Consider the following 11,667-nt stretch of genomic DNA (forward strand, 5'->3'; position numbering starts at 1 on the left):
GTAAGTCCCTGTATGGAGCGGAACAGAATCCTGCAGCCCCCAAGGAGGCTCTCCCCAGCTTGGCCTGTGCCCGCTCCCCAGCTCCGCTGCAGCCCCTTCTGGCCCAGCCCTGTGGGTCAGCCAGCAGGGGGCGGGGGGGGGGGGTTTGCTTTCCTCCCTGCCCCTCCATGTAACCATCCCTGGGACAGGACGCTGCTGAGCCTGCGCCACTGTCCAGCCGGTAAATCCCTGTTTGTTCCACCCGTGGGTTTTCTAAAAAGGCTGGAAGCCAGAGCGGCTGCCGGACCCCTCCCCCAGGCGCGGGGGCTAGAGCCGGGCTCCAGCAGCTCCTGATCCCCCTGTCTCAGCAGGGAGCCTCCGGCTGGGCGGAGAGAAGTGGCCAGGGCATCAGGGGCTGAGGGTGGCTGCAGGGAGGGAGCATGAGCTAGTGGTTAGAGCAGGCCCAGGGCACTTGGGCAGAAACATGAGCTGGAGGTAAGTGCCTGGCTCGTGCTCAGGACACCTAGGTCCCTCTGCTCACACGAGCCTCCTTGGGGCCCAGCAACCCCGCTCCTGGGCCAGTTCCCCCCCACGCCTCCCCCAACACCCAGGGCAGCAACTGCCAGTCTCCCCCACTCCCTCCAGACTGGACCCTCCTGTCGACTGGGTGGGGGATGGGCAAGGCTGGGAGCAGAACGAACTAATTAGCTGCTTGTGGAGGGCAGGACGATGCAGGGTGTGTGGGGGGGGGTCAGGGAGTGGCTGCAGGGCGTGGGGGGTGTAGCAGGCACAGACTGCAGGGGGGAGGTGATGGATACAGGCTGTGGGAGGGGAGTCAGGGAATGAGTGTGGGGGGGTAAGTGCCAGGCACAGGCTGCAGGGGGGTGGGGAGGGCAGGTGATGGGTCCGGGCTGCAGGGTGGGGTTCACCAGGGGGTGAGGTACAGACTGCAGGGTGGTGGGGCTGGGAGCAGGCTGATGGGTAGAGGGGGAGGTGTTGGGGTGGGGGCTGGGTGCAGGGGGGTGCCAGGCTCGGGTTGCAGCTCCCGAGGGGGGCTGACCCAGCTGGCTGAGGCGGGTCAGGGGTCTGCAGCTCCAGTGAGCGCCAAGCCGGGCAGCGCCGCTAACAGGCCTGCTGAGAACACGGGTCTCAAGGCAGGGGGGGGCTTTCGATCCCCCCAAGTCCTCTGGCATCTCCGTCCCCGGCTCCCCCGCCGTTGGCATGGCGCCGACAGCCCTGGCGCCTCCCCGGGCGGTGCTGAGCGAGGCACATTCCCTGCCGGGTGGGAGGCTCCGGGGGGCTGCCTAAGAGCACGGCCCGGAGCCGCCTGCTCGTCAGTGCGAAGGGCCCGGCTCCAGGGCCCTGCAACCCAGCCGGGGTTGGCGTCAAGGCCAGGTAGGGTGCCCGGGGCGCCCCAGGGTGCCGGCTCTGATCCAGCCCGGGGCGTGATGCACACGGGGCCGCTGCTGGGATGGGCGCAGGGGGCTCCCTACTTGGGTACAACCTCGTCTCCAGAACTAGGCCCAGCCTGGCACCTCTGTGCCCTGGGGCCCAGATCCTGCTCTGGCCCAGGAGGGAGCCCTGAGCCGACCCGCTCACCTGGGCGCTCTGGCCGCTGTGCTGAGCAGGGGCCGGTCAGAGCCCCGCCCTGCCCCCTCCCTGCCCCCGCGCCGCGGCTTTACCCAGAGGCACAACCCCCAGCCCCCTCGGTGCATCCCTTGCTGGAGCCCAGCTCCGGGACGGTTGCCATGCCGGCGCCTCGTTGCTAGGTTTCGCTCCGAGCCCGCGTGGGCTGCAGCACGTTGTGCCAAACCTTATAATTTGTGTGATTGTTGCATCTCTTGGGGCGATGTGGGGGGGTCCCTGTGCAAGGCCTGGGGTGGGTCTGAGCCCCGACCTCCCCCGGGTGTTTATGCCGCCACTCCCCCATGGCAGGCTCAGCTCCCAGCCTCCATGCACAGGCGGTGCTGGCCCTAGCCGAGGGAGGCGTCCCAGCCCCCTGCCCCCTCCCAGAGCCGGGAATAGAACCTGGCTCTAACCACTAGGCAGGCTTGCCTCTGAGTGCCCCCCCCCCCTCCATCAGCAGGCTGGGGGGATGTGGTGCCGGCAGGGCTGGGGGTCCTGTCTGCGGGGCCCCTTCCAGAGGCTGTCACAGGCCGCAGGTAACTGTCCCTTGTAGAGGCATCCGCATCAACGCGCTGAGCTCTGCCCGGCTGGGCTTGCAGCAGGTGCCTGTTGGCAGGTACGTGGGGGCAGCTCAGGGTCGGGGCGCCTGCAGGGCAGAGGGAGAAGGGGCCGTGCCAGGCGTCCTGGCTGATGCCGGGTTGCAGGCCCTGCTGGAGGGCTGTGTGTCTGCACGGGGAGGGGCGGGGGTGTGCGCACGCTGCGTGCCGTGTGCCTGTCTCCCCGTGTGCACGCTCTGTTCCGGCTGCTGGCAGGCTGGCACTCACCCGCCCGCACAAAGAGCTGCTCCTCTTGCCGACACAGCCCTGGCGCTCAGCTCCCAGGCTCACCAGCAGCCCGTGGGCACAGGCAGCCCCCATCCCTCCCTCTCCTTGCAGCTCTGCCTCGTGGGCACGCCCGGCTCCCTGCGACCGGACAAGCAAGTCCCCTGGCACCATGCTGGGCTGCTCGGCGCTGGGGGGCCCCGGGCAGCAGCGGGGACCAGGCCCTGGGCGCCTGCAGATCTGCAAGCGGACGGACCTCCTGGTGCTCGAGATTAACACAGTTTCTTGTTGCAGCCAGGGAAGCACCATGGACCCAGGGCACTGGCCTGTTCAGGCCCCCGGCACCCCCTGGATCTACCGGAGCATCTCGGGGGAGTACGCGTGAGTCAGGGCCTGTCTCGCTAGATCAGTCATCCTGGCGGGGGCGGAGGGCACCATGTTGCAAAGCTTTTCCCTATGCTTGCCTGGTGGGAAGTGGGGGGGGCACCGGCAGGGCTGGGGGCGCCCAGGGCCGGGCTGGCAGGGGCTGCAGGTCGTGACTGAGGGGCACCAGCAGGGTTGGGAGAGCCCAGGACTGGGCTGGCAGGGGCTGTGGGGCGGGGGTGAGGGGTACCGGCAGGGCCAGGCTGGCAGGGGCTGCGGGGCAGGGGTGAGGGGTACTGGCAGGGCTGGGGGCGGCCAGGACTGGGTGGGCGGGGCTGAGGGGTACCAGCAGGGCCAGGCTGGCAGGGGCTGCGGGGCACGGGTGAGGGGTACTGGCAGGGCTGGGGGCGCCCAGGACTGGGTGAGCGGGGGTGAGGGGTACCGGCAGGGCCAGGCTGGCAGGGGCTGCGGGGCAGGGGTGAGGGGTCCCGGCAGGGCTGGGGGCGCCCAGGACTGGGTGAGCGGGAGTGAGGGGTACCGGCAGGGCTGGGGGGAGCCCAGAGCTGGTCTAGCTGGGGCTGTGAGTTAGGAGTGGGGGACACTGACATAGCTGGGGGGAGCCCAGGACTCAGGTAGGATGGGGCTGTGGGTCGGGCTGCATCTCCACTTTCCCCGACATCCTGCCACACAGGGTGCCCCCTTGCACTGCTGGCCAACGCTTCCTTTTGCCTGACCGCTACAGACCCTTCACAGACTCAGCCAGGGCACCTCCACTCGCCCCGTGGGCCAGGAAAGCCCCAGGGCGTCTGCCAGGCTGGGCGGGGGTGGTGCCAGGGTCACCCATGTTCCACCCTTGCGTGGCGCCCCAGTTAGCAGGATCCCTGCCCCCACAGTGGCCTCTCCGTAGCCCCCCTTGCAGCCGGGCTGCCAGTGGGTGGTGTGGATGTATCCCCTGAGCGGCTGTCTCTGCCCCGCAGATGCCTGGAGAAGCGGTTCGCAGCGGAGCTGTGGCCAGCCCGGTCCCCGAGGCCCTGCGAGCGCCAGGACCCCATGTGGAGCAAGGCACCTCCCCAGCCCCAGCCGCCTTCTGGCTGTGACCCCCGGAGCCTGCGGCTGCTGGGCAGAGCAGCAGGAGGGCACCAGGCCGCCCCCCAGGAGAGAAAGCCCCGCAGCGGCTCTGTGGGCGGGAGGGGCCTAGGCTGGTCAGCTCCCCCGGAGAGACTGGGGGAAGCGGCATTGAAAGGCATGCCAGGCAGGCGGCGGCTGGCAGGGGACACCAGGGGGCCACTCCCGGCTGGGCCCCCCAGCTACGAGACCCACATGCTGAGGCGGCTCCGGGTGGAGCAGAGCAGCCGCAAGCCCAACGAACTGCGGCCCCCACCCTACATCTCGCCGCCCGCCTACGACGCGCCCCACCGCACCCTCCCCACCAAGCGGCCCCGCACCACCCCCAAGCCACCGGCTGCAAAGCGGGGCCGGGCAGCGCCCCGTGGGAAGGGACCTGCCGGAGGCAGCCCGGAGCCCCCCCGCTGCTCAGGAGCCCCCCATCAGCGGCGGCCCAGGCTTCCCCAGGAAGTCCTGAATGGCTGGAGCTACCACGCCGGGTCAGGCTCCCTCGGCCACCGCACTGGATCGGGGCTGGCGGGTGCAGCCCGGCGCTGCTCAGCCGAGTCCCTCTTCCACCCTCTGTCCAGCCCCGATGGCGGTAGCCACACGCTGCCCCGGGCAGCTGGGGGGTCTGTCAAGGCCCACGGCTGGGGGACGGCGGGGACCGGCTCTGCCCCAGGCTGGCAGCGGCTGCCCTCTGGCTGGGGGTTTGGCTATGCGCCCAGCCCTGCGGGCAGTGCCAGGAGCGGGCAGCAGGAGGGCTGGGAACAGAGGGGCCGGGCAGGGCCTGGGACGCTTCCCTCTCCCTGCCCCAGGCGGAAGGCGCCTGGCCAGTCCCCCACCACTCCAGGCCAACGCCGTCACGGAGGGGTGTTTGTGATCGATGCCACCTGCGTGGTGATCCGGGCCGAGTACATCCCGCCTCCCCGGCGGGAGCAGGTGCAACTCCTGGGGTCCCCCCCACCCCGGGAACCAGTCTCTCCTTGTCAGAGGCTGCTCCAGGCCAACCGGCCCCACCCTGGGGCCTCCGAGCAGGCAGCGGGGCCCCCACCCCCTTCGCCTGGCCACAGCTCCCTGGGGCAGCGGGCAGCCCGGATCTTGGGGCTCCCTGCTGCTGAACTAGATCTGGTGGAGCCACAGGAGGCCGGTGCCCTGCGTGGGACCCCTGGGCACTGGGGCCAGCAGGCAAAAGCAGCCCCTCCTAGCAGCCTGGAGCCATTGGCTGGGGGCCCCACAGCGCCTGGGCTGGCCTGCCAGGCCACTTCCCCCAAGCAGCCTCCTGGGCACCTGGGTGGCAGGGAGACCCCCAGGGGGCTCCTTGGGCCTGGGGCCAAGCCCCCCACGGAGCCGGGCCCCCGTTGCACTAGGGAATCTCCCAGTCATGGGGATCCGCGGGCCATGCCCCCCCATGCTCGGCCCTACGCCAAGCGCCCGGCGCTGTGCACCCATGATCTGCGCGAGGCCGTGTCCCGCATCCGCCGCCACACGGCGCCCGACTCAGACACGGACGAAGAGCCCGAGGACCCGGCCCTGCGTGGCCCTATGGCCCGGAGGCTGCGGCCGCGCCACGAGGCCTGCGCCTACAGCAGCAGCAGCAGCTTGGACAGCAGCGGCTCTGACACCACCGTGGTCCCTGCCGGCAAGGGGGGGCCCCCAGGGGTGGCTGCGGGACCCAGCCTGCAAGCCTGGGAGCTGGGCCAGGAGGGGACAAGCTGAAGCTGGGCAGAGACACAGAACTCAGACGGGACTGAGGGTGACGGAGGGTCCCCGCTCCTCTCCACTGCTCCTGCCCTCCTCTCTCCTCATTGGGGTCTGCAGGGCATGTCCAGGGCCTGGGGCAAACCCATGAGGGGCGGTCCCAGGAGTGGGTGGGGCCTGGCAGGGTGTGTCCAGAAGAGGTGAGGGTGTACCAGGGAGGAGCAGGTCCTGGCATGGCTTAGCTTGGGAGGGTGTGCCCAGGCTAAATACCATTTTGCTTTGGGAGGAGCAGGCCGACCCCCCCGAAGGTCTCCCCAGCCCAGAGAGCTGACTGGAGGGAGAGCCCGGCGTTCGACCCAAGACCGCCCAGCTGGGCTCCCTCTTCACCTCCTGCATAGTCTGGGGCGGGTGCACCTCCCCGGTGCCCATTCGGCACGATTCCTGGCATAGCCGTACCTGGGAATTTTAGCATCTGCGTGAGCAAGCTGGTTTGCACCCCTCCCCCCCCATCAGGCGGGGATTTTTTCTTCATCGTTTTTCTGCCTTTGCAGCTTTGCACCCTGACCAGCTGCCCTGCCAGAGCTCCAGCCCCTGGCGTGGGCAGTTAAAGGAGGGGTCTGTGTCCGTCCCCAGACTTATCTGTATCACTCCAACCTGCTGTAAAATGGTCTGCAGAGAAATAAACCCCTTGGCGGCCTTTGCCCCAGACTTATTGCTGTTTCTGTGAGCTTATACCTCACCAGCCCCTCACTACTTGCGGCTGCTCCGGCCCTGGATTCCGCTAAGAGGCTTGCCCCAAACTCCTGTGCAGTATTGCTGTGCAACAGCTGCGGGGCTCCCCCCCAGAGGTGGTTGCATCTCACTGCTGGGTGAGGGATTCCCTGGGCCTCCAAGCAGCTGCTGTGCCCCACCCAAGAGGCAGCTGCATGTAAGTGCTGGGTGCAGGCAGTGAGTGCTGGGGAAAGAGACTTTGGGCTCCTGTGATGTGAAAGCAGCACATGATTAGTGGCTGAGTCCCCGAGGGGCGGGGTGAGCGTCCCATCCCTGGTGCAAAGGTCAAAGCCAAATACACCAAGGGAGGGTAGGTGGGAGCCCCCCCCCCCCCAATAATTGGGAGGTGCCTTTCCCTGAACCGCCACTAGAGGGCATGAGGCACCCAATTTTCATCTTCTTTCTGCTACACACCTGGCCACAGCCCCCCACCCGCTGCACAAGGTGGGGGCCCTCCAAGGCCCAGCTGGGTTCCATGGTTCTATGTCTGCTGGTGCTTCACCCCAGGCCCAGGCGTCCCCTCAAGCAACCTGTATTAATAACAGGAGCCCTTGAGGGCTACTGCTCTCTCAGAGCTGGGAGAGAAACCAAGCATCCTGGCTCCTAGCACCCCCCAATCTAACCACTAGCTCCCACTCTCCTCCCAGAGTAGGGAGAGAACCCAGGTGTCCTGCCCCCCCACCCAACCAGTAGTCCCCAGTCCCCTCCCAGAGCAGGGCAAGAACCCAGGCATCCTGGCTCTCACCCACCCCACTCTAACCACTAGTCCCCAGTCCCCTCCCGGAGCTGGGAGAAAGCCCAGGAGGCTGGTACCCCCCACATGCTCCAACCCAACAAATCCCACTCCCCATCTAGAGCTAGAACCCAGGAGTCCTGGCCCCACCCCATGCGTGAATCCTGGGGTAGTATTTCAGTGCTGGGACTTTGCAACTCCCCTCCCCTCGTTTCCCCTCCGGCTAGTGTGGCTGGTGAGTGAAATGCCCCCCCCCCCCCCGTTTGGGTTTGGGCAGTGGCTGAGGGCTCTGACCTCACGGAGCACGGGGGGGGGGGGGGTGCTGCTGGGACTCCAGTGAGTGAGTCACCGGGGAAGGGGGGGAATGTGATGACAAACCCCCCTCCGCTGGGACAGCCACCACCTGTTACTCATGCTGCCCATGGGGCAAGGATCCCCCAGCTGGAAAGAAAACAAACCGCAGGGCTAATGTGTCCAATTTGCACTTTATTTAAAACCAGCTCCTCCCCCTCCCGCCCGCCCTGTCATTACCCGACACAGGTTTGCAGCGGCCGGGCTGGGAGTTCACGCGCAAGGGCAGCCAGGAGGTGCCAGGCATGAACTTGGACTCCAGGAGTCCTGCTTCCCCCGGAGCCAACCCGCTTAGCTCCCAGTCCCCAGGGAACCCAGGAGTCCTGGTGCCGGGCCCTTGTGCTCTAACCACTAGACCCCACTCTCTTCCTGTCAGTGGAAATAAGGTGTCCCGGGCCTGCTCCCAGTCATCCCCCTCAACCAGTCCGACGCCTCCCTTTCCAGCCCTGCATCCCCCCTCCGTCGCTGGAGCCCCTGCCTGGCCCTCAGCCAAAGGGCTCCATTCCAGGCCGCGGGCTCGCGGTGGGGACACGTTCGCTGTCCTTTAGCTAACCCCAGCCCACAGGCGGCCCCGACTCCGGCCCCCGCCGCGCTGGCCCAGATTCTGGGCAGGGTGAGCGCGAGCTGAGTCAGGCGGGTAAATAACCCACCCCCACCCCCACCCCCGGCGGGACCCTGCAGCCAGCGACTCACCGTTTCCTTTTTTAAGGAGCCTTTTCGAGGACTCCGCCCACAAACACAGAGGCCTGGCGCTGGCCGCTCGCCCGCCCCCTGCGGTGCCCGCCAGCCCTATTTCAGGACTGCGATGACTTTTCTCCTTGTTCCTTTTTAAAGGGACCCGGCAGGTTAAAAAAAGCCTATGCTCCCTCTCCCCCCAGCTGGAGGGCTCCCCGCTGGGGCCGCTGCCAGTCCCGTGGCCCCAGGGCCCCAGTGCAAAGTTCTGCTCAGCCTCGGCTCTGCGGGAGAGCTGGGCGCTCAATTCCAATTGTCCATGGCCCAGGCTGGGAGTCCCAGCTGGTGACTCTGGTCTCTGGCCCTTAGGGCCTGGCAGGCACCGCTTGGCTGAGCACTAGGGAGAACTGCAGGTGTGGGCTGTGCCCAGCAGCCCCCTAACGGAGTCCTGCCTCGGTCCTCCCCTGGGAGCCAGCCTCACACGTGGCGCCCACCTGCCCTTCTGCCCAGCATCTGGCTGTAGCACGGGCAGGGCTCGGTGCCCCCTGGACGGCACGTCCCACAGCACCTGTGGGCTGCCCCCTTGGCACGAGGCATGAACACAGCCAGCTGGGATGGAGGTGGAGTGGGAACGGCGCTGGCCCTGTGGATCGGGCTGGGTGTCGGGGGGGACACCCAGTAGGGCCAGGTCCCCATTGCACAAGGAGCTGTGCTGATTCCTGCATCACGCCCCCCCGCCTTCCCCAGGGGTCACTTGCCCTGGGGTAAAATGCAGCCCACAGCAGGAAGAACCCCAGAGGTGCAGGTGCTGAGTAGGGTTACCAGGTAGACCCCACCAAAAAACCGGACACACTTGATGGGGAAATCGGCCGGGAGGGGGGTGGGGCTGGCCGGGGGGGGGGGGCAGAGCGGGAAGCAGAGCTGGCGGGGGGGTCTAGCCAGGAGGAAGGGGGAGGACAGGAAGCAGAGTTGGGGGGGCCGCGGGGCTGGCCGGGAGGAACGGGCAGGGGGTCTGGGAGGAAGGGGGGCCGGGAAGCAGAGCTGAGGAGCGTCGGGGGCCATGGGGCTGGACGGGAGGAGGTGGGGCCCGGAGGAAGGGGGGCGGGTAGTGGAGCTGGCGAGGAAGGGGGTGCAGCCACTGACCGCAGCCGGAGTCCAAGGGGCCACGCCCCGGCAGGCACTCCCTCGAGTTGCTAGTGGAAGCCGGGTGGGGGGAGTGGCTGGGAGTCCCAGCCCCCCCCTTGACCTCCCCCCAGCTTTTGCACATGACTAGAGGCTCCTAGCGCCAATCGTGGCCCCGCCTCCCAGTCGCTCCCCCGCCTGGCTTCCATCCGGCACCCAGCCGGAAATGCAGAACATGCCGGACATTGCACATTGCACGTGTCCGGTATTTTCTGAATTTCTCTACCGGCAGGGCCTGATTGCAAGGCTTTGGCCACGCTGGGCCCAGGGCGCCTTCCTCTGCTGGGGCCGGGCAGGTCCAGCAAGGCGCTTCTGTGACAAGCTGAGACCCACCCAACTCGACTCACATGGGAGCCCCCTGCCAGAGCCACTGAGCAAGGCCTAGACTGGACCCAGCCACTCCCAGGAGAAAGGCTCCAACCACTGGCCAGCCTGCCTGGCCTGCTGAGCCCTCCCTCCACCGATGCGCCGCAAGGCAGGGGGTCCCTGAGATCTGCTCTCCACCCCCCCATGTTTCCTGTTGAGGCCTGTCCCCCATTGTCCCCAGGTTAGACCGCAGAGCCCAGGCGACTGGAATAAGCTCTACCCTCCTGTGGGTCATGAGCCCTGTAGTGCTGACGGTTAGGAGGGATTCTCCGCCAGTGGGAGCGGCCGGGGCAGGGACACTCAAGACGTGTGCCTGCGGTCTTGCAGTCATCCCAGGGATCTGCATTGAGCCAGGCAGCCATGGGTTTGTGGCAACACCTTGGCTAGCCCCACCTAAGGCTGGAGCAGAGCCCTGCGGGACTGGGTCAGCTCAGGGAGCACAGGGTGCTGGGCTGGGCTCGGTGCTGAACCAGGTGAACCACCTGGTGAGTGGGTGTGGGGGGAGGTGGAGCAGAGGGCCTGGGTGCTGTGAGCAAGGGGGTGTCAGGCCCCCTGGGGCTGGGGGTCCGTTGCAGTGGGCATGCCACAGACAGCGGGGGAAGGCAAGGCCGACGGTTTCCATGAGCCGAGTGCAGCCCAAACCCTCCCTGTTCCCTGCTGAGAAAATGGTTTTCTCAATCCAGCTCAGGCCCGCACCAGAATGTCTGCTCCCTCCCTGCGCTACCCCGAAACCCAGGTCCTGCTGCCTGACCTCAGCCCCCAGAGAGCGCCCCCGGGAATCACTCATTCGCCCTCCCGGGGGTCTGAGCATAGGCCAAGGGCGGGCGCTGGGTCCTCCCCCCAGCTCCCCCCATGGGACTGCTGCCCCAAACGCCATACCCAGGGCCAGCTCCTGCCCGCAGAGGGTGTGCCCAGGGGTGTGATCACGCACCTCCTCATGTGCGTGCTCGGAGTCTGCCCCCGGGACACACACATGGGACCCATGAACACACATGGTGACAGGTAAATGCTGGCACAATACACGGCTGTGGTGGGGGGGTGCACGCACACACTGGTGAGTCACGAGGGGGTGTGGAGAGATTGTGTGTGCACGGAGGTGGGTGAGCATATGAATCACTGGGGTGTGTATAGATTGCATGTGTGCGCGTGCGCATGTTGGTAGGTGAGTGTGCGCGTCACTGGGGCATGTGCATGGATAGTGTATGTGTGTGTGCATGCACGTTGATGGGTGAGTGGGTGTCATTTGGCCGTGTGCGTGGACCGTGCACGCGCGTGTGCACATCTTGGTGGGCGAGCGTGTGTTTGTAAGGTGCTAGGTATGTGCACGTGACACACAGTGTGGTGCCGCACAATACACCAGCTCTACAAGCCGGGCTGGGCCCATGGGCTCCCCTGACCCCTGACCCCAGCCATGGCGGAAGAGCGGGCGGCGGTGCCCACAGGTGGGCTGGGCGAGCTGCCCAGGGCCCCGGCCACGCAGCCTCTGACTGTGCCGGGTGACACAGGAGCTGCCCGCGCCCGCCGGCAGACCTGCAATTAGGACAGATCCCAGCTTGACCACAGGGGCCTCTCGTCTGGGATGCCCGGGGCAGCACAACGTCACTGGGTGGATTCTGCTGAGCAGCGTCTGTCGCGTTTCCACTGCAACCCCCTCCGGCTGGGAAAACTCCCCCTTCCTGCGGGGGTAGGAGACCGCGGCCAGGGCAGGAGGGGGCCCCATTAGGGAGAGGAAGGAGCCCCCGACTCCCCCATGTCCCAAGCCCCCTTTGTCCTGTTGGTCTGTCCAGCCTGGTCTCCTCCCCCCTTCCACCCCGCCGGCCCTAAGCACAGCACAGGAATCTCCGGCATGCCTGGCCTGGGTGAGCCATCGGGATTGGAGCCAGCCCAACCCAGGGCAGGGGAAATGGCCATCCCATGAGGTTTCGGGGGCAGTGGAACGGGGCAGCACGTCCCCCCCCCGGCGGTGGGTCCTGCACCGTCTTATGCCGCTTGGTGTGA

At 67.3% G+C, this 11,667-nt stretch overlaps 1 protein-coding gene across 2 annotated transcripts; it reads left to right on the forward strand.

Annotated features, from left to right (window-relative positions):
- Positions 1–1,021: 1,021 nt before the first annotated feature.
- On the forward strand, positions 1,022–6,296 carry DDN (dendrin). 2 transcript variants are annotated; one of them, XM_075901979.1, is made up of 3 exons: positions 1,022–1,374; positions 2,721–2,807; positions 3,767–6,296. In XM_075901979.1, the coding sequence occupies exons 2-3, from the start codon at positions 2,734–2,736 to the stop codon at positions 5,610–5,612; spliced, it is 1,920 nt and encodes a 639-aa protein (XP_075758094.1). In that variant the 5' UTR covers positions 1,022–1,374; positions 2,721–2,733; the 3' UTR covers positions 5,613–6,296. The 2 variants fall into 2 exon arrangements, with proteins under 2 accessions (XP_075758094.1, XP_075758096.1); XM_075901981.1 differs by lacking the exon at positions 1,022–1,374 and adding an exon at positions 1,805–2,221.
- Positions 6,297–11,667: the final 5,371 nt, after the last annotated feature.

This window comes from Pelodiscus sinensis, chromosome 19, assembly GCF_049634645.1.
Source record: "Pelodiscus sinensis isolate JC-2024 chromosome 19, ASM4963464v1, whole genome shotgun sequence".
In the NCBI taxonomy this organism is placed as follows: Eukaryota; Metazoa; Chordata; order Testudines; family Trionychidae; genus Pelodiscus; species Pelodiscus sinensis.

What these genes read in the sequence shown, in the direction of transcription:
- DDN (XM_075901979.1), top strand. Translation starts at nt 2,734, where the DNA reads ATGGACCCAGGGCACTGGCCTGTTCAGGCCCCCGGCACCCCCTGGATC. An exon ending in AGCATCTCGGGGGAGTACGC is followed by an intron (nt 2,808 to 3,766) that starts GTGAGTCAGGGC and finishes TCTGCCCCGCAG; the next exon opens with ATGCCTGGAGAAGCGGTTCG.